The 25,272-nt window shown below is 43.2% G+C and overlaps 2 protein-coding genes across 2 annotated transcripts in view; both read right to left on the bottom strand. All coding sequences in view use genetic code 11, as the record gives it.

Annotated features, from left to right (window-relative positions):
- Nucleotides 1-389: 389 nt before the first annotated feature.
- EGR_05558 (hypothetical protein) lies at nt 390-758 on the bottom strand (the record flags this gene model as incomplete). Its single annotated transcript, XM_024494807.1, has 1 exon — nt 390-758. One exon carries the CDS (start codon nt 756-758, stop codon nt 390-392), a length of 369 nt encoding a protein of 122 aa, XP_024350727.1.
- A 2,387-nt stretch (nt 759-3,145) lies between these two features.
- Nucleotides 3,146-25,272, bottom strand: part of EGR_05557 (Ras-related GTP-binding protein D) — a gene marked incomplete at both ends in the record, with an annotated part of 54,355 nt that continues 32,228 nt past the window's right edge. Inside the window, 27 exons of the mRNA XM_024494806.1 lie at nt 3,146-3,345; nt 4,829-4,977; nt 5,264-5,406; nt 5,479-5,593; nt 6,933-7,159; nt 7,224-7,357; nt 7,431-7,538; nt 9,303-9,360; nt 9,914-10,159; nt 10,598-10,698; nt 10,814-10,986; nt 11,073-11,266; nt 11,524-11,708; nt 11,915-12,105; nt 13,505-13,578; nt 14,111-14,256; nt 14,302-14,670; nt 14,705-14,909; nt 14,942-15,195; nt 17,147-17,237; nt 17,558-17,620; nt 17,704-17,913; nt 17,993-18,040; nt 19,024-19,335; nt 20,366-20,502; nt 21,796-21,915; nt 24,347-24,661. Coding sequence (XP_024350726.1) covers nt 3,146-3,345; nt 4,829-4,977; nt 5,264-5,406; nt 5,479-5,593; nt 6,933-7,159; nt 7,224-7,357; nt 7,431-7,538; nt 9,303-9,360; nt 9,914-10,159; nt 10,598-10,698; nt 10,814-10,986; nt 11,073-11,266; nt 11,524-11,708; nt 11,915-12,105; nt 13,505-13,578; nt 14,111-14,256; nt 14,302-14,670; nt 14,705-14,909; nt 14,942-15,195; nt 17,147-17,237; nt 17,558-17,620; nt 17,704-17,913; nt 17,993-18,040; nt 19,024-19,335; nt 20,366-20,502; nt 21,796-21,915; nt 24,347-24,661 — 4,568 coding nt within the window. The remainder of the gene's footprint in view (nt 3,346-4,828; nt 4,978-5,263; nt 5,407-5,478; nt 5,594-6,932; nt 7,160-7,223; nt 7,358-7,430; nt 7,539-9,302; nt 9,361-9,913; nt 10,160-10,597; nt 10,699-10,813; nt 10,987-11,072; nt 11,267-11,523; nt 11,709-11,914; nt 12,106-13,504; nt 13,579-14,110; nt 14,257-14,301; nt 14,671-14,704; nt 14,910-14,941; nt 15,196-17,146; nt 17,238-17,557; nt 17,621-17,703; nt 17,914-17,992; nt 18,041-19,023; nt 19,336-20,365; nt 20,503-21,795; nt 21,916-24,346; nt 24,662-25,272) is intronic.

Raw genomic sequence — 25,272 nt, 5'->3', positions numbered from 1 at the left:
CAGTCTCATAAACTCGCCAATATGCAGACAAAAAAATATTTGGGCATAAATATCAAGTTAGAGAGTAAAATGGTGTAAATATATTTAAATAGATACAGCAAAACTTTGAGAACACCTTGAAAACAGACAAATTCCACCGCTAATGAAGTAGTTAATAATAAAGCATTTTGCCAGCACTTACACGCAGTCACATGACCAAGCTAGAGGTGGATGCCTTAATATGTTATAAGTAAAGGATTCCATTTTTTGCGCTAACTGCAATTATGAAAAAAGAATAAGACTTGGAAATACCTTCTTTAACGAACATTCGAAGATGTGGCCAGAATAAAGTGTTTACGTATTTAATGCACAAAAAATGTCCTTGTATCCAAAAGCGCCTTTAATGGCAGCTAAATATCGTCAGGCGTCCTGGCTTTCCTCCGTGGGTTATCGTAGGGGAACTCCAGATCACCATTAAAGTGCATTCTAACAGGCGGCAACCGCGGATCTGTGTTTATACTAGCACCGAAGTAGTGTTTGTTGAAGTAATACTCATCCCGCGGTTTATTGTCGTAGAAGGGAAGACGGATGTCGGGATTTCGAAGGAGGCAAGTCACAGTGTACAAGGTCAGTGAAACCAGACCGCTTCCCACAACAAAAATGAGGTAGGAAACGGCGAAATTCTTCTTCATCCACGCTAATACAGCTCCATTACGTCGTGGAATTACAGCTACTTTATTGGATAGAGGATCCAGCACGCGAGGACGTGAAAAAATCATGGCAGCTACAACCCCCACGAAATGAAGTCAAAGACCATGTGCACGCGCACGTATAAAACAGATGTGGCTGAAGTGACCAATGGCGTTTAAGAGCCTCAGTCATTCGTCTGCGTAGCACGGTCGATAGGGTGTGCGCATTTAAGCGCATGTACGTATTTGGGTGCGTGCAGACTCTAACTCAGGTTGTTTGCTGCTTCTGGGGTTTTGATGGCCTTCTCCCAGGGCCATGTATTGCTCTAGGCGCCGAATTCCAAATGTCTAGCAGGTGTGAATCGATGTTTATTTTTTGGTACACCTTTATTAAATATATGAGATTGGGGAGTTGAGATGTTGCATATTAGGAAACTTCGGTTGCGTTCTGTACAACTGACGACCTGTTTTATCTCCATATGTATAAGGGTGCTTATACGTCCAAAGCGTTCAGATCTCGGAATTACCATATTATCTTCGGGAACTGTAACAGTGGGGTAGGTGATGCTTCATCGTGCTGGGTCATTTCACGTGGCTGGCTCCTGTCAAATTGGTTGCTTCTGCATTTGTCAGCCTCCTGGGATGAGTATGAGTGGAAAAGTTGTCATTACTCTGGACCAAAAAAGGAAAAAAAGCAGATTTGATCGCTTCTGTCTACATACTTATGCGGATATGGCTACCTTGGCTCCAGTAGTTTTCTGTCTTCGGAGTTGTGATGGCTTTCTTCCAGGTCTTTGGAATGTTCTAGGCGCGGGGTTTGAAATGATCAACACTTATGAATTGTTGTTTGTGTTAGTTCTTGAAAGTATAAGATGGAGGCCTTTTGATGGCACAAGTTACTGCGACACCTTAGCAAATCTCTATTGTGATTAGTAGCCTTCAGGTTAGGGGCTGATATAACGCAGCGGTCTGAAGTAGAACAAATGAATCTTTCTGTCCCCGAGTGGGTAAGAGTATTAATGTGTCCCCAGCGTTCAAGTCTCGGAGTTACCATATGCGCCTTGGGAACTGTGATGGCGTTTCACGTGTGTGGTTCTTGTCTCAGTTTATTCGCCTCTGCAGCTGTCAGCCTCCTGGGTTGATGACTGGCAAAATTGCCAGCACTTAACCAAGGAAGGACCAAAAAGGATTTTATCCCTTCTGTTTCAACAAACGCACCATTAGCACAGTGGGAGACAGGCTATAACTAACTGAGAATGGAGGTCACGGTCCCGTCTTACCTCCGGTACGTTCCAAAACTCCATGGGTGTGTATTTGTCACTTTCTACCCACAAAGGTCACCGATTTCCTACAGACCTGGTCTACTAGGGTCAGCGAATTTCACATGGCGCTCGTGACCCTACTTATGTGTGTATCAGTAAGGACTACAAAACCACAACAGCAAATGCCTTTGTATCCATGCCCGAGGTTACTAGCAGTGGAAGGATAATCAGATTCGCTTTTGGATATCTGGCAATGATTTCGAAGCTCTAGGCGTAAATGAATTATTCCTAATCTTGAATAAACAACCAAATTCCATCCATCCACAAAAGTTGAGCACATTCCCATCATCAAAATAAGATCGGTAAATAACCCTTCTGGTGAAGAAAAAATTATGATTGAGCTTCACCACCTGACCCTATCAGGAACTCTATCCGAGTGTCAAGCATTCTCCTGAATCTGGTGGCGATTCATTGGTGTCACACTGGGAATCTAGTAACCTTACCTGTTCCAATTTAAACCATTCTTACAAAACAAGGCGATTAATGACGCATTGCCAACTCCACCCATACGTAAGTAGAGAGAGGCTCATAGGTAAATCATCGGTATTATTCGAATCCCTAAGGGGCTAACGTGTGATGGCTTTATCAGGTGAGAAAACAACGTCCTCTGCAGCAATAATCAGGTCAAGGCACAAGTACCGTCGCATAGAGCAAATCCTCAGACAATCTCCCGTTTCCGTCCTTCAGATGACACAGTTGCAATGTTAGCGCCTCATTCTGTTCTTGATAGAGTGTCTCTTTATATTCATACCCAAAGCACCCTTCTCCAAATTGGGTATTGGTTCAACCGATATGCTCTTGTTAAATAAGCCAAATATACTAAAGTTTAGTCTGTGAAGAAAAACCCACACACTAGCTGGTCAGCGTCACCGGTGTTATCTGGAGGCTGACTAACAGGTACCATCTCCACTAACCTTGAACTCTTTGACTACATGATCCAAAACCGGCAACACCCAACCATTGCATCCAACGAAAAATAGGCAACTGCATCAGTTAGATTTAGGCCTAAGAAAAGGGAATTACAGGCATCAATTTGCAAACAATCAAGCACAATTAGTACTGTCTTCTTTCTTCAAACATCACGCATTCATCAGAAAAAGGTACGGAAGTATAATGATTACTAGAAAATAGGCAAGGGGGTCTTTCCCCTCCTGCTCACACCACAGGATCTTCGACGTTGTTACTATTGTTGTTGCTGTTACTACTGGCCACATTGTCACCGTTGCCCTCGGACATTTCGTTGCTAGGGTCAGTGAGGTAAATTGAAGAACGCTGGGACTTGATTGCCTGCTGATTCACACTCAGCATGCGTTGAATGCCATCCTTCACGACCTGGTAGTTGTATTCGATAATGCCTGGGAGGAAATGTGGTGGAGGCAGCGTTTGGTTAGAAGGTGGGTGACATACACGTTTGAGGTGACACAATACACAACACTGTTTTGAAAATCAAACACTCCACTTTAAGTAAATAATTTGCACTTTGCACTTGAAGTTCAATTTTGGTAAAGCAGTTATTGATAAGCAAAGCTCAATGACATGGTGCCTTCTTCCTCGGAAGTAAACTAACTGCGGATACTAACAACGCGCGTGAATAAAACTGGCAGTTAATCACTCCATATCCTTAGGCCTTGCTCTCCTCCAACCTCTTCAAGACGGACGCGAGGCCTCTCAATAGCGCAGTGAAATAAGCCCTTTCTCTTTGAGGTAAAGAAAAAACCCATAATAACCGATCCAAAGATAGGTAGGGTTAAACTGACAATAATAGAACACCATAACCACTGGGGGCAAAATTGTAACCCTTCTAATGGGGGTAGATGCTTAACTGTCTCAGTGATTTCATGAATAACTTCCCCACACATCTGATGTTGCGTGTGTGTGTGTGGGAGTCAACAGGGCACAACCAGAATATGGTTTGATCCTCTAATCTCGCAGTTTATCGACGCAATCCAATTCTTAGTTTGAACAACCACACCTTTTCACCCAAGTCAAACACAACTGAGAGAAAAGCATGCCAACATTGTGACCTTAGCCTCAAGTCACAGTCTCAGACGGGAGCACTTCGCTCTCCGCAGGTTTTGGTTACCATCCATTTGTGTCATTCATGTTGAAAATCCACAAGCCCTTGTCCACGCTTCCAACAAAGTTCCATCTAAACTAATACATCTTACTGATATTTAACAGCCCTCACAAATAACCTTTGAACCGGATGCAGATGGCAAGGAGGTAATGACGTCTCTAACATTCTAGCCTAAGAAGAGCGATTTTGAGAGTGTACCCTCTTCACAAAGTCTTCAAGATACAGGAATTATTATCCTTCGTCAGGCAAGATTTTTCTGTGCAGCAGTCTATGTTCAGAACCAGAAAACGGTTGACAAAAGGTCTGACTGCGAGACCTCATGTGGTCTCCGCCTGATCTATTCATAGATGCACGCGACTTCCAGCTCGGCTGAGTTTAACCTCCACCTGGAGTCGTCAAAGGAACCATTAACAAGTATGATTATAGTACCAAGTGCTAGGCTGTTAACCAAAAAGCATATGGTCGTATTGTCAGCCATAACGAGACTGATCACAGTTTTGTGAAATAGTCTTTCGCCATCTATGCCTAGGTTTTTACAACCAGTCCTATATCAATGCAGTTTCCCCCAGAATCAGATCGTTTATGTACTGTGAAATTGTTACCACGCAAAAGCACTATCATGAAGCACAGGACTTAGTTAGCCTATCTAGTCTACTTTTGTCAGCCCCCAAAATCCCACAAAAATGGCAGCCGAACAGAACCAACAAGACCGTCTCAGTATTTAAGTACCAACTCTTGAAAATAATGAAACTTTTACCCACCTATTTTTTCCAGAGACTCCTCCCTCAGAATGCACACCAACGCCATGTACCGATTGATCCCGCGAAGGTAGATGACAGTCGCATTATTCAACACAATGGTCGAAGAAGTCTGCTCCGAGAAGGGTGGATCACTGAGTTCCGAGGAGGGACTGTAGCACAGGAAAGGGCAGATATATTCCCCTGCCTCTGCTGCAATGACTACGTGGATAACATGAAGAGTGAAACAGATATAACTATACAAAGCGTAGCCACTGAGTAACGTGATTTAAAATGCGGACAGAGAACTCCAGACAATGGCTAAACTCACTCACTGCAATTTCTGAAATGCAGCAATAAGTAGCGCAGTTGAGACAGGCATGATTCGACTCACACGCACCAGTACCCACAGTGATTAAGTGATATAATTAGCATGGTTGAAAATGTGGACTCACTTACGTGTAGATGGAGGAAATGTTGGTCACAACGTCTATCATATCGCAGCACAGTTCGTACGTCTGAATGTCCACCAGCGTAGAGTCCGTCGCGAGGTAGATTTTGGTGGCTACGTCGAACAGGAACGCCTTGTCCAGCATGGAGCTCTAAGGAAGAGAAAAAAGAGGTTCCCCCAACACCATCGCGTGAGCATCAATTTATGACTAATCGACACTTACCGATATGAAAATGTTCAGGAGGTCCTCAAATGCATCCAAATAGGGAATGAGTTTCTGAACCACCTTGCTGAACGCCTCGAAGACGGAATGATCGTAGATGGTGGTTAGGTGGAATCTAAACAAACGAACATTCCATGGAAGTTGCTACCTTCTTCTACTACACTCATCAGCAGGTGAGACCTTTCCCAAATCCACTGAAGAAAATTCAGTGAGTGTTAGCCATAACCAGTCATTTTTTTCAAATATAACAAACTGTCAAAGTTGACAAACCTTTTGACCACAGGCAGATTGAATCTGCAAGATGCATTACACTTCCCTTCACTTCCCGTACCACATCGGTGACATGGCCTTCCAGCTATGCCTACAGCCAAAATGGATGCTGCATCTCGCCTCTGTAGAGCTATATTAAACCATACCTCGTTAAATGGCTCTGCCTTTAGGAAACCGTTTCTACACGTTCGCGATCGACACATAAAAATAAATTACAGTTGGCCCTTCCAGAATTGAGAGATATAAAGTCAGTAAATCCTGGAAGAAAACTGGATCGTAGATCCACTGAAGTAGACTATTTGCATCATTGACAAGGGGATAGTACGCCTTCTCAGCGTATGACCTGCATTCCTAGCTTGTGGATGGTATTTCAAGCACCTACTACTTCGCAGACACCGACGCAGAAGAGTCGTGAAAGGGAAGACTGCACAACGTAAAGACGTTTGTTTTAATTAAACATCTAGCTACGGGGGGTTTTTGAACACCGCAATTTGTACCTCCGTCATAGCGACATGAACCATTGGGTATGATCACAAAACCACCGAATCTACGGCTAGAGCTAGCACGCTTGCTGTTTGGACGTGTCCTCCCTCAAGGCAACAAATTAGGTAGCATTAGGGGGATACCGACAGCCCTAGACTCACAGCCGCCCCTGGAATTGGTCAGCCTTTTTTACATGTAAGCTCTGTTTCCAGCATGGGATGGGGGAGACTTCAAATAAGCCGTGTCTCAGCCAGGAGTTTTTTACTTCTTCTGTTCGGGCTTTGCAAAAAGCAAGGTTTAACCTATCCAGTACATCTCAACAGCCTCCTAACCTTCCCACTCATTGATAACGAAATACCCTCTAAGTGAGAGGCTATGGACGAAAAAAACAGATTTAGAGAACAGCAATGAATTTGATTAACTCCAAGCTGTTATCAACTCGCTTTGACAGCTCCAAAATCTTATAAAAGAAACTATTAGTCACTCACAAATGGTTAACAGGATGATGTTAATGCTGTCACTAATGTAGTTGACTGTAGCAGTTTTTAAAATGATGGCGGTAAAACTGTACAACGGGCAACAAACTTTGGAAACCTGTACATCAAATTAGGTGGTGTTGACGGCGAAAATTGTACCTAGCAGGACATTTAGCATTTGGTAAAAATCATCAAAACTTTAACTATTGAAAAGTGAATGCCTACCCGATCGTAACGTTAGATGAATTGCAATTGACCGGATTGTGCGAAGCGACGATGTCATCGATGATGTTATTGACGCGCTGCGCGATATCCCGCTGAATTTCAATTTTTTGGTCGTCCAAAAGACAATCCACCTTGTGGATGAAAACCTCATACTTGATTTTTGGGTTCTTCTTATAGGCGTATTCAACTGTTGAGGTCAGGCGATGCAACGCCGACATGTAGTCATCCTATAATTGAGATACCAAGTTACTTTGCACTTAAAACCTTAGGTAAATCGTAACATGCATGTACCTGTGCATCTATTACGAAAACGATGGCGCCAGAATCAGAGAAAAGAGTGTCGGAGAGGAAATTTGAGTCACAGAAATCAATATGACCCGGAAAGTCCCAAATTTGAAATTTGATGAAGGAACAATCGGAAATGTCTGCAAAAAGTCAAGACGATAAATGAATGCGTAGGGACGCAAGAGATGTCAATAACAAAAGTGCGCTGCCTACCATTCTTCTCAATCTTATTGGTACTTTCCAAATAAAGGGTTTCTGCCGGGGCGAGCTTGTGAAAGACTACTTTCTGAATAGAGGATTTTCCGCTTCTAACATTTTTATCTGTGATAAAGCACAAGAAACTGTTACCCCTTCAAGCCCATTAGAAAGATCTTTGGCTTTTGATCAAATGTGTCAGATTGATCCATTGTCCTTCTAAAGTTGCAAAAGAAGGCGGTAGAGAACCTTGATGGAGAACTCACAAGACGAATGAGGTACAAAAAGACACGACATAGCCGAATAAAATATCCGCAATCTTTGAGATTACCTAACTTTACAATCCCTTAGACAGGTTCTAATCTGCCCACAGTCAAGATAAGGGACTTAGGAGATACCATACAGCTTATGTGTAAAGGAGCCTAATATTTGTAAGTCACATGTTATGCAATATCCATTTAGAAAAATGAACCTGCTACCGTGCGAATTTTACTGCACACCATGTACGCGCATCTGCCAGGTGATTTGATAGAAGCGTACATTTAAGAAACGCGGCTGAAATATCGTCCCGGAATGAATGCAGTGAACATTTAGCTAGTGTCTGCGTGTGCTCCTTGCATCAAATACAAATAACTTAATTCATTTTGTTATGGTTGGATTACAGATCTAAAAGATGTGCAATGCATTTTTAAAGCGCGGGTTAACTCCTATAAGAGATTGACTTAATAAAGAACTTATTGGGTATAAGTTAAGTATATTTACGTACAACTAATCATGCACTTAGGATAGCTAAAGCGTACGTATCGTGACGTTTTGTTTCTGTTTACTGTGACTAAACTGCGTTTTTAACGCCGTTGGTGACAAAATAAGAACAGTAAATAAAAGTGGCCAAATTTTCACGCCCATTTTTGCTTTGTTTGACATCATCCAAAAATCATGCCTTCAGTCAGATTAGAGCTACCAAATCTTATCAGAATTCATGGACCTGATTGCTATAAAACCTAGTTGAATTATTAGGATAACAACAAATGTTCACAGTAGACTTTTCGCATCATCTGTAATGAGACTCTCGATCTACTACGCAACTTTGTTTACCTCACTCGAACTCGATCCCAACCGAAGCCTCTGTGGCTGAATATACAACATGCTAATGTAGAGTCCCGAGGCTTCCCTGAAGACGAAAGAAAATGCAATACCCGGGCAGAATATAAATCCAGCACAGAGAAGGTGTTTGGGCTACTGGCATGACCCAAAGGCCAGCCCATCCAGCGTGGTACAAGAAGGCTAAATCAAAAATCCAAAAGTGGCGCCTCACCAATATCGAGGGATAAACCACCATTGTATTACACTAAACTAGTAGACTTACAGACCAATAAAGAACTCAGCACATACTAGCGGCTCCGCGCTTGTGCAAAAGAATCAGCCTATCTTTGAATAAAGCTTTTAACGAACGTCCTAATGCCTTCAGACTTGATGTTGGTTGCTCCACCAGACACAATGGAATCAATTGCCACTGACTTAAATATAAGATCCGCCATCACCCGAAAAGGCTAGTCTACGAACCCTTTTCATCATGGGAACGAAATGTCTCCCTGACTGAAATAGGAAGGTTAATATGTAGTCTCTTTAACCGTTCCGCATCCAATGACTTTTAATTAGTAAAAAAGCAGATTTTTGCTTGGTTCCATCCAATTCTTATTTCTGTTCAGATCATGGAGCCAAAGAAGCTTCACACTCATCCCTTGCCTCCCAACACGACCAACCTAGGCGCAGTGGAAGACGATAGTGCAAACTGAGGCATTCCTAAACTGACTAAAGAATTAACGATTTTAACTGAAACCTCTTATTTTTTGCAGCATCAGTACGTCGCCACCACCTCTGTCAACTTACCACTGCTCACTTCTCTTTCCTGCAGTCCAGAATATCCCCCTGCAAGTGACTTCTCCGCCTATTTTACTCAGGAATCCGAGGACAGGTTCATTCTACTGCCCTTAGGTCCATTGTTTGATTAATTAGCAGTAAAGACAAGCAATAAACACTAATTAGCCTTCCTTCCGTACTTGGTAGGATCATGTGGAGGTTTATGTTATTTGCCTTGACGAATATTGTACTATCGGCACGTAAGCATTATTGTTCCCATCCCATCACATAGACCAGTCCTCCTCACATCCAGCTCCCCCCCCCCCCCCTTAATCTTCCACACTGGGACCTCCCAACGTTTTTCCTTGTCAATGAATATTTTTCATTCGTAGTATCCATAATAATACGTAAAGTTAGAGTTCTTGTTTCCTCTCTTTATCAACCGCAAAACGTTAATTTAAAATCAAATTAGTTGAGAAAACATGAAGCTGAATCAACTGCTTCAAAATGCGAGAATTTGTATTTACTATCACTTTTAACACATTATGGAGTAATTTCAAAGATTTATGTCAGAGCGGGGACCAATCTTATCTCCGCTATGGCCGGTCTTGCAACTGGCTTGTCTCAGCCGTTGAAGTCACCTGCTTCTCCATCCACTCGGCTGTCTCATCGAGTACCATCTCAAATGTCTCCTGTACCATTCGCTCCACGACCACCTTGTGTGCTGTAGCGACCACAAACACGCATTGGACAAGGAAGTCTACCATCTCGTCTATTACCCATAATGCAACGCGTAGCTCGATGATGGGATAGCAGAGCTTGATTAGCGCCTGTGTCATCAGTTCCCTACCCAACTCACGCCATTCGGTGTGTCGCTGGGCAACAGCCTTTGTGTAAGAGAAGCAAATCCAACCACTTTTAGTGGGGCTGCATAGCAATTCGACTGGGAAGTAATTGGTGACAGATATCACATTCTTAACTCAAGTACTCCCTGGGTCTTTTATAGGCCTGGGCCATGGAAAATAAACTTGGATCGGTGCACAAGGCACTACTATTGTTAAAAAGGCGAATTGAGTTGACAAAGAAGGCTTAATTGAAGATCAGGCAAGTTTTTTTCATAGAAGACACTACTACTTCATTTATTAGTCTCAAAGACTACTCTCTTATCAATGATTATAAGACTTTAATCTGTGGAGTCGAATTAAGTCCATCTTTAAGCTGTTCAATGTTCTACTGATTACCAAAAACTGGTACGATAAAATGGGTGCTTAAATGGGTGAGATCGCTTCATATGCATTCCAGAGAAATGTGGTTGGACTACTTACCTCTCGTATGACACCATCCACGAGAATGCGAGCGCGTCTTTCAAGCTGATTGAGCCACAAAACGCGCTCCACCATTGGACTCAGGAACTCCACCTCGACTTCTGAAAAAGGGCGACCACAACATTTGCTTCAGCTAGGATCGCTTCTCTCCCGACGTAAATTATGTTAGGCCTGACACAGGTTGCAAGGTGTACAAAAGGAATGAGAGGCAATTACCATACTCTACATTGTCGTAGAAGTAGCTGCGTTGCGTGAGCTGCTCGAAAACATTGGGAAGGAGTGGTTCCAGGTAGGCCTTGGTGAAACACCGGGCCGCAATTTTGTCTGCAGTCCGTTTTCGCATCCAAGCCGCCTGTATGCCCTGAGCTTTGCGTCTCTTCTGTTCCTCTCTGTAGGGGCAGAAAAAAGTTTATAAAATACTTTACTAATCCGTGGGTAGTGAGCTACGCTCCCAAAGATGACAGAATTAAGTCACCTGTATCGCCTATTGCGCCCCTCCAGTCGCTCAACTTCTGCAAGATCGGCGTCGCGGATCTCCATCTGGATGTACTGCCGTCTTCGAAGCTCTTGGAGCTCCTCCTCCTCGGCCATTTCGAGCAGCGCCTGCTCTACCGTCTTGCCAACCAACACTTCCAACACTGGTGTCACTTCCAAATTGAAGTCAAAGAGCTAGAAGCGTGGGTGAGCACACATGGATGTTTATTGCCGTCCATGAAGTTAACAAAATAAGATGAGCCAACTTTGCAATTGGTCGTCCGTGACTATTCGTTTCCTACGGCGTTCCGTGCAATTGAGGAGGCAAATTAAGTAACCCTTACTAATGTCGGGATACTAGGAATTTCCCAAAGATTTGTATCGACCAAATAAATTTAAAATAATGTATTTCAAATTAAGCAGAAGGCCAGAAATCACAAGCGCCACCTTACCTCCCACGGTTCAACCTGGGTTGCAACGTCTGCTCCCGTCTTGGCAGGCACGAAAGCTGGTTTAGGGGGTCGAGCCATAAACTCGTCGGTCTGACTCCAAAAGTCGTCGCGCTCCACCGGCTGATCAATCTCCTCTAAATGTTTTTTTAAGTCGACAGCCTTCGTTGACCTACCGTATAACATGCCTACAAAGCGGAGCAGGACGAAATGAGACGGCTATTTAAAACACGCATTGTGAGAAGGGGACAGGTGAATAGCTAGTGGACGTCAATAATCAGAGGTGAAAAAGGATTGAGGTGTACAAAAGTAAGCCCATTTCAAATACATACCCAGCTTATTTCAAATGCTAACAGAAAAACGCTATGGAATACGTGCGAAATAGGGTACTCACTACTGGGTCCAATGAAGCTTGCCAGGGTGTCTCCAGTCCGGTACTCCTTAGGGGCGAATTTGCGTGCATTGATGGCTCGTTTAGCCTTGTGGTTGACGCGGATGCCAGCACAGTCGGACAGCTTAGGTGGTGGGGGCGTGAGCTTCGGATGGGTGCCCGGATTGGCATTAAGTAAGGTTATTGTTTTCTGCCTGTGAGGAGGAAGAAAGCCCTTCGATGGCTGATTAGGTGAGATTACAGAGTCTGCTCTGAAAAATCCAGCCTGATCGGATGAAGACAGTGAGGTGGATTTGTGGCTTAACATGAGGCAATTTTAAGTCAGAAATATTATTACGGGGATCACTTAACATGGAATTCTGCCTATGTTACCCGTGATTTGGGTCCCGATTGAAGCTGCCTCTTGACAAACATCTTATGGTGTGTTTTAAAGAAAGGACAATACTACTGAATAGGTCAAAGAGGAGGACCTGCTGCAAATAAATGGATCCGTGATGACGTGTATTGGGAAATCTACCAAGACATTTCAATCCCAGAATTGAACAAAGCAGAATAGTAAATAAAATATTTGCTTAAATAGTTGACATTTGCAAAATGGGTTGTCAGAATGATTTTCCTTATTGCAGATCTAAGGAAAACTCCTACAGGTCGCTTAGCAACGTCGTTGGCAAAAGAGTGGGGGTTAAATGAAAATAGATCATAATTGCTGTCTTTCAAGTAATTCTATACCTTTATAAATCGTTCCACGAAATAAGGTAAGTATATGGAGAGTTATCCGGTCCAAATAAGTCGCTTGCAAATGAACCAACGACCTTAAATTCTACAGAAAGGCGTAAAATCTGGGATATGCACAACTAGTGGTGGATTCCGAGGTCTTGCAGCGGTTAGAATTCATTCTTGGATCTACCACCCTGCATCGTGGTTCACCAAAGCAGAAGTGATCGCAGAGAGGCCTCACAGTACGACGATATTTGTTCTACTTCTAAATCAACTTCTACACCGGTGGTATAAGGCTCTGCTCATGCACGTATACTACCAGTCTCCAAACTACTATGCATATTATCGCGGTGCAATGGCGTAGGCTCATGTTAGACCTGATCAACTAGTCAATACACAAAAATGATGCAAAAAGCTGAAACTACACGGGCCCAGAACAGATTAGGCTAATGAAAACTACACTGAGTCTTGAAGTTGGGCGGAACCAAGGAATTTGGGTCCATCCTAGTGTAACTAAAGAACGCCTCATGCAACATATGCCTGTTGGGATAGCGATCAAAAGGCGAAGTGGGCTGTGGTACAGGCCCATTTTTCAGGAAACGGGGTATGTCGCAAATAAACTGCCAGATAGGGGAACTAGAGAAGATTAAGTATTGAGAAGTAGTTCAAAACACTTGCCAGACGCCGCTACTGTAAACATGCCGCATTAAAGTTGACCTTTTATTTTGAAAGAAAAGAAAGAGAAGAGTATATTAAAAATATCTACGGGAGTTGACAAATTGTTTATGGATAATAAAACAATTTTGCTGACTGTGTCTCTTTATTAGCAAAAATAGTGCCTTTTCACCTGCAAGAAATCTACATCTGATATCTTACGGGTCATTTTTCAGTCGATCATATGCTGTTCTCACAATGGGCAGGCTAGCGAACACATAAGCTGCCTTATTGTTCTGCGGACACCGGTGCATAGCGCCCTTTCATAGGCTTCTGCCACTCTGTATGCGTGACCGCATCCCATCCGCCAATCACAGAGCGAGCCTCACAGATGGAAGAATCAATAAAACCCGACTTCGTGACCTTAACAGACTCGTAAGAGTGTCAGAAATCCAAACTCCGCGCAAACTTGTGTAAGTTTTGCTCTAAATTAAATGTATTTCATATTCAGATTTGAGCTAGAACTTGGCAAATCCGTTCGGAGCCCCTAACGTTGACATACTTTGCAAGGATTGTAACCGATAAGCCACAAATAGTAAGTTCGACCTGATCCACTAAAATGCAAATTTCAAACAATGAAAGATGGCATTCTGCCAATTTACATTTCATAGGAAAATAGCTCCCATGCCAAAAAATAGAGATAACTACAAACAATAAAAGAAAAAACCGAAAGCGCATTATAAGTGAACCATTCGATTCAAGGGGATATTGCAAAAAAACGACATTAATTCAAAAGAGATTTATATTTAATGGAATGATTTTGGCAACATTCTTGGTGAAAGCGGCCTGAATCCACGCCTCGAAATCCACACGTGGTAACACAAATTTTTCGCCGGCTAAAGGCTTCAGTTGCAAGAGTGTGAGAACTTTTGCCCTGCTAAAATCCTTTCCAAACTCCTTCCTAAGGTCCGAAGCTATAAAAGCGGTAAATCAGGAGATAGATGAGAAGCCAAACTTACATAAAGATGCGACACAGGCATTTACAAGGGAACGTAAGACATCATCAAGAGCGTGAATTGGATTAGCTTTGTTGATAGCACGAGACTTCTCCTTTTCAGCTTTCACTCTCGTCATATCTATGAATATTAGGGGCTGTTGTAAAACGGAGTCGATGAAGGCCTCAATGGTGCCGATTGGGTAATTACTTTCCGTTCCAATTAAGTCCAGGTTATGTCGTTCCCAAGGATAGTTTGAGGCGTCTGGCCATTCAAAACGCTCATTCATCCGATCAAGGACCGACGAAGGAATAGAAGGAGTTCTTTTGGCATTCCTTTCAATACACAAATTTAACGGAGTACGGAGACTAACTGTTAGATATGCACACCTGCCTTATCATAAAAAGTGAGAATTTCAGCAACCTACATGCCTTTGACAGTAAAAAGTACTGCTTTCTCATGCTCCGATAGTAAAAATTATCATCTAAAATGACAACCACGGGAAGATCCCCTGTTGTTTCTTTAGGGAGGCGAATATGAAGACCTTGAGTTTCGAAGGAACGATTTCCACTTCCAAACTCTGTTATAAACGTTTGGATGCTAGAATATATGGCATTTCTCTCACTCTTCCACTACAACACTTGTTACTTAACCAAAAACCCACATTAAAATCCTTCGACTGGCCAAAAACAATATTGTCATCAAACTCTATTAAAATGCAGGTAAATTTGGAGCTTTCATCCACAATTTTATTAGAAATGTAGGATTTGCCGGCAGCAGGTAAACCAATGAGCAAAATTAATGCTCTGACGCCATTAATGTCGTCACATGTACCATCGGGATACATTACCACCAAACCTAATACACCCCCAATGGCCTTGAGACCAAGGCATATGTTACCATGGTCACTGCATATGACTAATAGAGAGAAAAAGTGGATTTAGAAGATTTTACAAAGTGTTTCAGCCACGCATAGGTAAAACTAAGGCTTGCAAAATTTAGAGGCTATTATGGGAGGCGCGGACATAAGTGGAAAGCAACACAAGCATTTTGCAGCATATTATTATATTTGAACGGTATAATTTTGTTAAAATGTCAATAATTCAGGCCTGTTCTAATGGGACAGTGCGATTTTTAGCAGCTAATCAGAAAACAAGTTCTCTGTACCACCAAAAATTTTAGTTGGGTTATTTATGTACAACTTGTTCCTTTCTTTGCCGAATTCTCACGTTTTCTACATAATCACTAAAATATTCCATCTCTTAATTCTTACAATTAAACTTCACGTTTTTAAGACGAGTCATACATTAAAGTATGTGGCTTCTGCCTCTATTGAATAAATGAGCTGTAGCAGCCCGTGACTTCGCTGAAGACGGAAGAAGGCGTAATGTTGGGGGAAGAAGATGTATACTTGGCATATCGAAGACATTATGGTACTGTTGTGGCCCAAAGATCAGCCCACCCTGCAAAGTACAGTGACCGAAAAAGTGACTCTATTTAAACCGACCTTTAAGCGAACAAACAACGTGTTGCATAGCCCTCTCCTCTTTGGAGCGTCGCCTCCGGCGTTCCCCCTGGTCAACCTCCTCTGCCAACCACTATAGCGTTGTCAGTGCTGGAAGGAAACAAGCACTTGCCGGCCATGCCAGGTATCAAAGTTTTACACCACTGAGGAAATACTTGATCGCAACGTCGTTGATCCCTCTTGGCAACTCAACTGCATTTGGAGTTTCGTCCAGTTTGAGAAGTGAGTTCAGGAAAGGTGAATTGTGCTGGCTCTCATACGTCTCCATAGAGATGTAGAAACACTGACCTAAAAATAGATTTCTGTAAGGAAGGAAGGGCTTTAATACGTGTTCTTGGGGAAGGGTCTCGCGGATCTTCCTCCTTGCCATGCTGTTCTCATTTCGGATCTGCTTAGCCACACCTATCCGGGCTCTATCCAGCTAGTAGGAAAGTGGAGGAGGTACCATGAGTTCACTTTATTGACAACTTTATGCAGGTACGATAGGAAACTCTTGCAACGAAACTTTCATATAGTTTACAGCTAATGTAGCTTCAGTTGTTAATAGCTTTCCTACAAAACACCTGACTGCGGTAGTAGCCATAAGTAGACGTCAATTTCAGCCCTTCTGTTTCGGGTCATTACCGATTCTCCCATCCATAGTAAATGTACTTCTTCTGTCCCGCTAGGATTTATCACTCAGCAGTAGAAACCAGGAGAGATGTCCTTTAGGATTGAACTCGCTTTCCGTTGCCACCAATGTAGCGTCCCGATGCCTCCCTTAAGAAGAAATAATACATAATTCTCGGGCAGAGCATGCGTATCCAACTTACAAATGGTGTTAGGGCTACTGTTTAGCCTGCCCAGTGAGGTACAATTGACAAAACCAAGTGGCTCCTCACCAAAACCAACAGTAAACAAACAACCAACATATTACACAGCTCCTGGGTGCTTGAAAACCTTGGATGATTCTATCCTTTATAAGGATAGATGCTTACAATCACCCAACCACCTCTCAACTGTTGTTACGTGTCCAACGCCCTTCTTCGTCTACATTAAATCGGCTCTTTCTTAAACATTATAAAACAGGCATGAGTTTATGGGTACGATATAATCTGCCTTCCTTTCACTCAGTAGACACATTTTGACGCGCCCCACATTCAACACGAGCCCTATAGCCACCTCTACTAACAAGGTCATTAAGTTGCAAACCATGCTGTAAAATCAGAGATCTTCAGAGGACTCCGAACCTCAACGAAGATCGGACGAACAAAACAGCACCGCCACCCTACCTGTACAACGAAACCGACCCACGACCAAGCCCAAGGCTTTGCGACCTAACCATAACCGCGAATATGACCTCACTTCCCACTAGAAATGATTTAATCTTCGCACAGGCGACGCTCCCACCCCCGTTGAACATACCGAGAATTAGAGGACTACGAAGAGCCACGACCTACTCAAGGGACGAATCAGGCCGCCCTCACCCGCATCAACCATCGGAGCACCGCATGTGGGTAACAAACAAACAGCAAACCTTTTCCATCCCACCATCCCAGATTTTCTTAAAAAGCAAAAGCAAAACTTAATAAAACAATAAGAAGACGCCTACTTAATCACTAAAACCGCAATAGCACAAAAAGTTAAAATAATGCGCACCCATGCGCACAACATAACCATGTAAAAGGAGGACTACAAAAAGAAGGGAATCGGCTCAGTAGTGTACATGGGAATCTTGGAGTCTCGGCCAGGCGGCAGCTAGGTGCGTCTGTTCACCTTCCCAGTCGCCTCCTTCAGCGGCCGCCGCGAATTTGACGCTCCCACCGCCACAGGATTGACCTGCAGGGTAAAATGACAAGATGGCTGCCAACACCAAATGCGTTATTGCTCATCGACAGCCCCAAAATTTCCAAACCGCTTACCCAGTCCTTGCCGGCTTTGGAGGTAGAGGGGTCGGCTGCCGATGTCGAGGAAACTTTGGCTACAGAGGGCGCCTTCTCCTCAGTGCTCTTCGAGGTAGTACCATTCGAACGCTTGACGCCCTCCTCAGAGGCCGTCTTCCGCTGAATCAGAGCTGGAGCCGTTCTCCGTTTTTGCCGAGGGCTTAGCTCCACTTCGAAGGCCAGAGGTGGCTGGTGAAACGCATTCACTAACTAGTAAGCACTCGAATGACAATCTCAACAGAGAAGTAAGTCGACTCCAAACGCTCACCTTCTTAACGGCAGTACAAGATGGACTGGTGTTTCGTGCAGATGCGGTCTAAATTTAGGAAAAACAGAAAACACGATATTTTCCTAATTCACATCAGTAGTGTATTTATTCAATAGAGCAAAGGTCGGCACAGAAACAGCACGCAACAAGGATAGATTTTCAGTCCAAAACGCCACACAGAGCGAATAGGAGAGCAAATCTTGCCAATAAAAAAGCATCTTACAATCATTAACTGGTCCTCTGTGCAGCGATTGGATGGAATGTCCTGAAAATGTACCATACAATAATGCTTAAAAGGCGTGGACTAAACACTACCACCGTTTAAATATCACTTTTAGGGCAAAATTGACTGCAATAGATACCATTTCCGGTTGCATCTCGCTCTCCTCTTCGCGCCGTGAAATAGGAAGCTATGTTGGGTCAAAGAAGCCGTCATTTTCTGGTACAAAAAACTGGCTGTGAATGGCCAAAATTCCAGACTTCAAGTGGAAATGCATAACTTAGAAAGAGGTTTATCGAACTAGGAATAACTTTTAGTGATACCAAAAGGCACTTCTTCCAGCATAATAACGACAGTTCCTAAACAAGGGAAAATAAAATCCTAATCTAACTAATGAAGAGAAAGAAATGAAAAAAAGGAGAAAAACTACGATCATGGTTAATACCAATGCCAAGGAGCAAAGATACCACGAAAGGATTTAACGTCGTCGAAATTTTCCTAACTGGAACTTTTAGCCATCTTGAAGAGAGAAAAAACCCGCATTTAACAAATTTCGTTAGGGCAACAGTTTCAAGGTGCAAAATGAGGAGTAACAATCAACTTCCCCTAGACCGGCCAAATAAACTTCCAAAGGTGTTAAAAGTTTCAAAATTAAAACTCGTGTCAAGTGCATGAGTCGTTAATACCTCTACCAGATAAGCTGCATAATCTGAATGAAATGTAGCTTTGAAGAAAAGCCAACCTCAACGAGCAATAACACACTGAACAAGTTGGAATCGGAAATTCCATGTCAGAGGTAAAGACCACAAACCCCAGTAGTACTCTGTCCACCGCGGGGTACGAGCAAGGACTCAGTGGGTCGAGCCCGAGTGGAGGAGAGGTCAAGATGCTCCGCGCCCACAATACCCGAGGCACCAGTCAAAAGCACTTCGGATATTGACTGGAGGCCTTTGGGACGCAGCGAGCGACCGGCCGGCATCGGCGAAGCATCCCTTCTACTCTCCACCCCCGACCCTGACACCGCAGATGTAGCTGCCTCTGAATGCTGTTGTTGTTGCTGCTGCTCCAGACCGCTCTTGTGAACCGTCTGCAGCATCGAGTAGAGCTCATTTGGACTCCGTAGCTGAGCATAATAGAAAAAAGGGATCAGCCCACGCCATTTAAAAGATTCTGTTAAAGCCTTATTTAAGAAGGCTAAGTGATTCCCGTTGATGATTGAGCAAAACATCAAATGGGCACTTAAGTTTACAGACAAAAAGAGAATGTCGTCGTGGTGATGGCATGCACAGAAACAGGCAATGCTGCCTACCAGCAGTAGCGAGAACCCCCCGGGTCATGGACCCATGATCAATAGGCGACAGATTTTTCTATAGAAAATGGTGGGCACAATCATTCAAAGGGATCTACCATTTCAAAAAGTTAGTACATGGTAGGCACCAAGACGCCCAGATCTTCCTAGAATGGTTCAACCGATACTGAAAAAGCTTTCTACGCCCAAGTAAGGAAACGAATGACAACCCAAAGCAGTCACAACTCCTCAAAAGCTGTGTTCCTGTCTTTCATGAGGTCAAAACTCCCAAATTGTCTCAAACACACCTCTCAATGCCTTAGCGCCTTCAGAGTTCATAGTACCCGTATCGCTGCGGAAAGCAAAACTTCAGCATGTACGGTTTCATATTACGCGATCAAAGGTACTTCAGGTAATCCTCATTTAATGGTAGCCTACATCAGAATCTATGTGGAACCATACACAGCCTCCCAATATTGAATGCACAAAATTAAGATTTTCATCCTAGAAATAGTCTATGGCAGTAATTACTCGGGTTAGAAGAGCTACGACAATGGGTGTGAAAGATAGCATCATTAAAGCTAAACTGAGACCCTCTTAAGGAAGCAACCGATGCAATCTTTTAGCAGACAGTTCCCTGACTAAATCTTGAACTCCAAGGTCGGAACAAATGCATGTTAAGATGAAAAGAACTGAAAAGTTCGCTCGCTGTTAGAAGATGCCTTTTGACAACAAGCAGACGACAGAGAGCCCAGAGTGACTCAATTCAGGGCTACAGCAACCAGCTTCTGGCATTCAAAGAACACAAAGCCATCAAGATGGCAAACAGTAAACTCATCGGCATCACAAAAAGAGTTAGATTGACATCTTTAGCCTGCGTAAAACAACCAAAAGTGGCAAAAAAAGAACGAACTTGAGTCTCCACGGGATAGTTGGTGCGTAGATGGAAGGGCTGAAGGTCGTTGCGTCGTCGAAGCTCAGCCAAACGAGCGAAAAGATCCTCTGAAAAAAAGAGACGGGAGGAAGTGAAAGCAAGTTTGCAACAAATTAACCCACCTGACCGCTAGGTGTATGTACGTCATGTCATTGCCATTCCATAATTAGTCATTAAAAATCGCACGCTAACGCACCTCAGCATAATTTTAGAACTTGGGGAAATAAGACAGCATTCAGCGCGTTGTTTGGTTTTAAAAGTCATATCTTCCCTTCAGTGTAATCCCTACTCCAATGATTTTCCCGAAATGAAGGGCCAATATTGCTTAAATCGGCACAATTAGCCCGACAAGTCGTCTATTAACGATGCCAGATTCGCAAAACAATACCAATCGAGATGTCGCAAAACTTGGATTTCATCAGTTGCTCCGTCCTAACACGAAACTTTTTTCCTAAAGACGATCTATCATTGGTAAATGGCGTTGAAACAGTTGCCTTTGGTTTGCCACACAGAAATAGATACCTTTCTTTAATTTGACGCTCGAAGTTAAACCTCCGTGGTCCATCAACTGCAGTCAGTGAAAGAAGAACTGAACCACTTAAACTGCGTCTTCAAAAGCAAGGGCACAAAGACAGTACCTAAGGTATTAATTTACATTCATCACATTAACCTTTTATGACTTCGGGAGGGTGGAAACACCAAACACGAGTAGTTGTTTGTTTCACCCTGCGTGTTCACCACGATTCATGTTCAAATTACGTTGTGTGCTTGACTCGTCCACTTGCGCAGGCAAATTTTCACCCCATTAAACTTCAAAAACCGCATACACAATCACATGGTGAGTCCGGCATACACAGCGAAAAACTCCACACTGTCACCTATAAACCTTGCGGCCTATAACAATATCGAGCATGCATACTGATTCAAATGCAGATTAGGTGGACCACTGCCGCTATTCCGCTGAATGCCAGCAAAATGGACTCATTTTGAAAGGTGACGTGCAAAGATGAATACACCAAAGAGTTTTTTGAAAAACCTCAACACCTAAAGCCCTTGTTCAGATAATAAGGACAAGGATTCGGTAAACGCTATGCAAGAAGTCGCTGCTGATCTTGCAATTTATTTCAACAACACTCAGAACCAGTTCATGCGCCAATATCGGTTCGATTTGGTGAATAAACGACATAATAACAGTTACTGACGCGTTAACACGGAGTTCAAAATAAAAACGCCTCTGACAACCTTGGACAACAGCAGATCTCTCTAGAAGCTAGGTCGATGAAGCAAGTCTTCTAGTCCAAAGGTCTCCGTAATTTTTCTTCACATAAAAGAGCGACAGCGAGAATCCATGGGTAACTTACCGGGCCGTTCTGGGGTGGGGACGGTTTTGGCATTGTGTGTCCGAATATTCCCGCTGTGCGCAGCCGGATAGGTCTGCGTCACATTGCTTGCGGTGGAGGGCTCCATGGAATTATAGCGTGCTAGCGTGGTTAAAGGGATAAAAGAGCTAGAGACTTGAAGGGCGAAGTAGCAGAACAGCATTTGTCTCAGCTAAATAGGTAATGTCATGCGAGTCGTCTTTTCAGCACCCACGCCAGTGGCATTAAAGTGCCCATGCCGCTAGTCTCTTAGTCCGCCTTGGAGTCTACAAAAAAGGCTACTTCCAAATTTTATGCTTCGTTACTCCTCCAGAGATGGTTTAGGCATCGCAATGGCAGTAGTTCTGGCGATTTCACAAAACTCGATATCGCGGACTCGGTACTACACCAAAAGGTCATTGACCGTGAATTTTGTGCCCACGACAAAAGTGGTATCGAAATCTTTCCTACTTTCAGCAATTATCTTCATCTCGGGTTTCGTATGACAGCTACCAACCCAGCAAGACCAGAATTCAGTAAGTCAAAACAAACCATAGAAAAACTGTTTTGCAATATTTTCATGCTGAAACACCATAACTTCTCATCACGGCTTTCATTAAAACTTGGCAATCTCAAGCAGAGACCAACACCTGTATCAAAGCGAATGCGGCTGAAAAAAAGAGGACAGGGCAAGTTGCTATAAAAATTTGAAAATTGTTCTGCACCCGATGGACAATTGTGCCTAGCCAATTCCAGTCAGGATGTAAAAGCATACTGCTGGACTTCCACCCACGTTTTCAGGCTCTCAATTCTTCTTTTCCACAACAATCCTACGTCTAGGGCCGTATATCGTAAGGCCTTCAGGTGTAACTCAGGGATTATGTGTCCGTGGACTAAGAGGAGTCTTAACTTTGGCGCAGCTAAGAAAAGCTACACAAGAGCTACTAGTGCCATGAATTCGCCTGTCAACAGGTTCATTTTTTCTGGTAAAACATTCTGACACAAGTATGAAACAAAAAACAACCTCTCCTTGTTAACAGCCTAACGTCCCAATCCGTTAATACATACAATAGCGAAATAGGAATGATTAATCGCAGACATTCTGTCCATCTCAAGAGGTCTTGTAAAATTAAACTGACACAGCATCGTGACAGGGCTGTTGAGACCCAGGTTGGATGGAATCTACAAAGTTATTCCGCTTTACCTCAAATACTTCACACAGGATCCTTCTAAAGTGGCAATGTGCCCCGGAAACAAACATCCGCACAGGATCATAATTTGAATACTAGGTAAAAAGCGAAGTGGCGATGAAAGCACCTTTCCATGCGTTAGAAAGAAGGGAAGAATAACAGATGATGCCTTGAAAAAATGGGACGAAATTAAATCCCCGTATCCACCAGGGCTAAGTAGGGGAGAGCCATCAAAGGGTAGGGGAGCAATTGTATGAACTAGGTGTGAACGAAAAACAATGGTACAAACCCAATGTTATTTCAAAATCGCAACTATGCATCCACGGTCAACACTTGGCAGTGGCATTCACTTGTTATTATCGTTCGTTGAGGATTCACGGTTAAAACACGGAGGCCTTGATTTTAAAAATAAATACAAACTTCAAGCAGTGAATACGTAAGAGTGGGTGTCAGGCGGGAGACTTTGGTAAATGCTTGATGCACTACGTCAACAAACGTCTACCTAATCAATCCTAATTATTCCTCGTTCTTTGGAAATGAAATACAAACCCCTGCAAAGATCTAACTTCTCGACACTATTGTCTTTCTTAAATAAGAATCAATTAATACTACCATTGAAAAAGAAGCATCTAAAACGAAGATTAATCTACATCTGCACCTGCTTGAGCATCCAGCCTCAAAAGACAGGAACTTAAGCTAATTAAATAGTGAAGGGTGGTATTAGAAAAAAATTGAGGAATATATGAGTTCACGAAGGGACAGAATCCATTTGATGAGGAGAATAGGCAAGAGCCTACAAAAAATACCCGGGTTACAATGACTTGATGCATGACCTTAAGTTATGCGTCACCACCTGAAATGTGAAATGATCTCCTGGATGCTGAACATCAGAAGTAAATTTGAGAACAGAAGAGTTAATCTGAAGCAATCCAAGATGGTGAAGTCATCACCACGGACTTCTTTTACAATATGGAAAAATAAGCGACATCAAAGGTTACAAGAATAAAGCGACAGTAACATGTTTGCTACCAGGATCTTGGTGGAAAATCGAGTTCCACGGCTCAGCTGCTTTCCCCTTCTAATGTGATGTAAAACGAGAATGTTTCCAGTCCTTTTTTCGATTAACCGTAAACCAAGAACATCCTAAAACTACAATCTATTCAACCAATCTGTCCGGCTCGCAACAAGAAAAGCATTCCATTCTATCCGTATTGTGTTAAGGGAGCATATTTCCGAGCATAGAAAAGCAGATCTAACTAACGGCTGGTAGCAACTCGTTAGAGCAATGCGAATGGCTTCATGTATAAATGAAGCACGTCAGTTAGTACTAAATAGCCCTTTCTAGCCAGAAATGTCGCGCTTACCAGACCGAGGATGAGTGGGTAGAGGAGGCGGAGGCAAAGGGTTAGGTTGTCTCCTACTTCGCCCTGTGATCGGTGATGGAGGGGATATTTCGAAGGTAGTGGGACGACGGAGTGAGGACGGGGGCGGAGGTGGGGGCATTGAACCACCTCCACTACCGCCAACGCGGGGGCGATGAGGGCGCTGGGCCACTGGTTCAACACCACCATCATCATCACGAGGGCTATCGGAGGGTAAGGAGAAGGGAAGATGGGAGGAGACCTGACTCAGGTCGGTGTAGGCCACGCTGTCATCCTCAGTGTCTTGCGCGTCCTCAACTGAGCGAAAAGGAAGACAAACAATGGCGATGAGATCCTTCAATTTAAAAAAAAAAAACATCCCAACCCAAAAAGTGGATGACCACTTGATGTCCGATTGTGCAAGTATCATAAAGGCATTGCCTTCGGCTAAGAGTATTTTGATTGTGTACTTTGCCTATGAGTTTCTTCAGTACTTCGCATACCGAATATATTCATGCTACTTAGACTCTCTTTGGTAAGCATTATTAATAATAAATCTACTGAGTCGGTAAGCCTTATGCGGTCCTAGGGAATGACACGAACGCTAACTAGCCGCGGTATGCCAGACGGCAGATGGATAGTTGCTCACAACGCTTCTGTCCAACCAAGGTAAGCGAAAAGCGGTAACTCTTTGAAAAGTGTACCCCCCATCCGCTCCCTCTACATATCATAATGGGAAAATAAAGCTTGTTAGAAATGCAAATTCGTTGATACCAAATACCAGCCCATGCGCACAACCCTCTACTTCGCTTTAGCAAAGAGAAAATTACTTTACTTTCAAGCCGAAATACACGCATATTACACAGCTTTGCAATCGACCAGAATTTTCCAGAAAAAGGCGAATAAGGTTATTAGCCCGCTCCAACCTT

Source organism: Echinococcus granulosus (assembly GCF_000524195.1).
Source record: "Echinococcus granulosus chromosome Unknown EG_S00042, whole genome shotgun sequence".
NCBI lineage: Eukaryota > Metazoa > Platyhelminthes > Cestoda > Cyclophyllidea > Taeniidae > Echinococcus > Echinococcus granulosus.
This window is presented reverse-complemented; position numbering and strand designations above follow the sequence as displayed.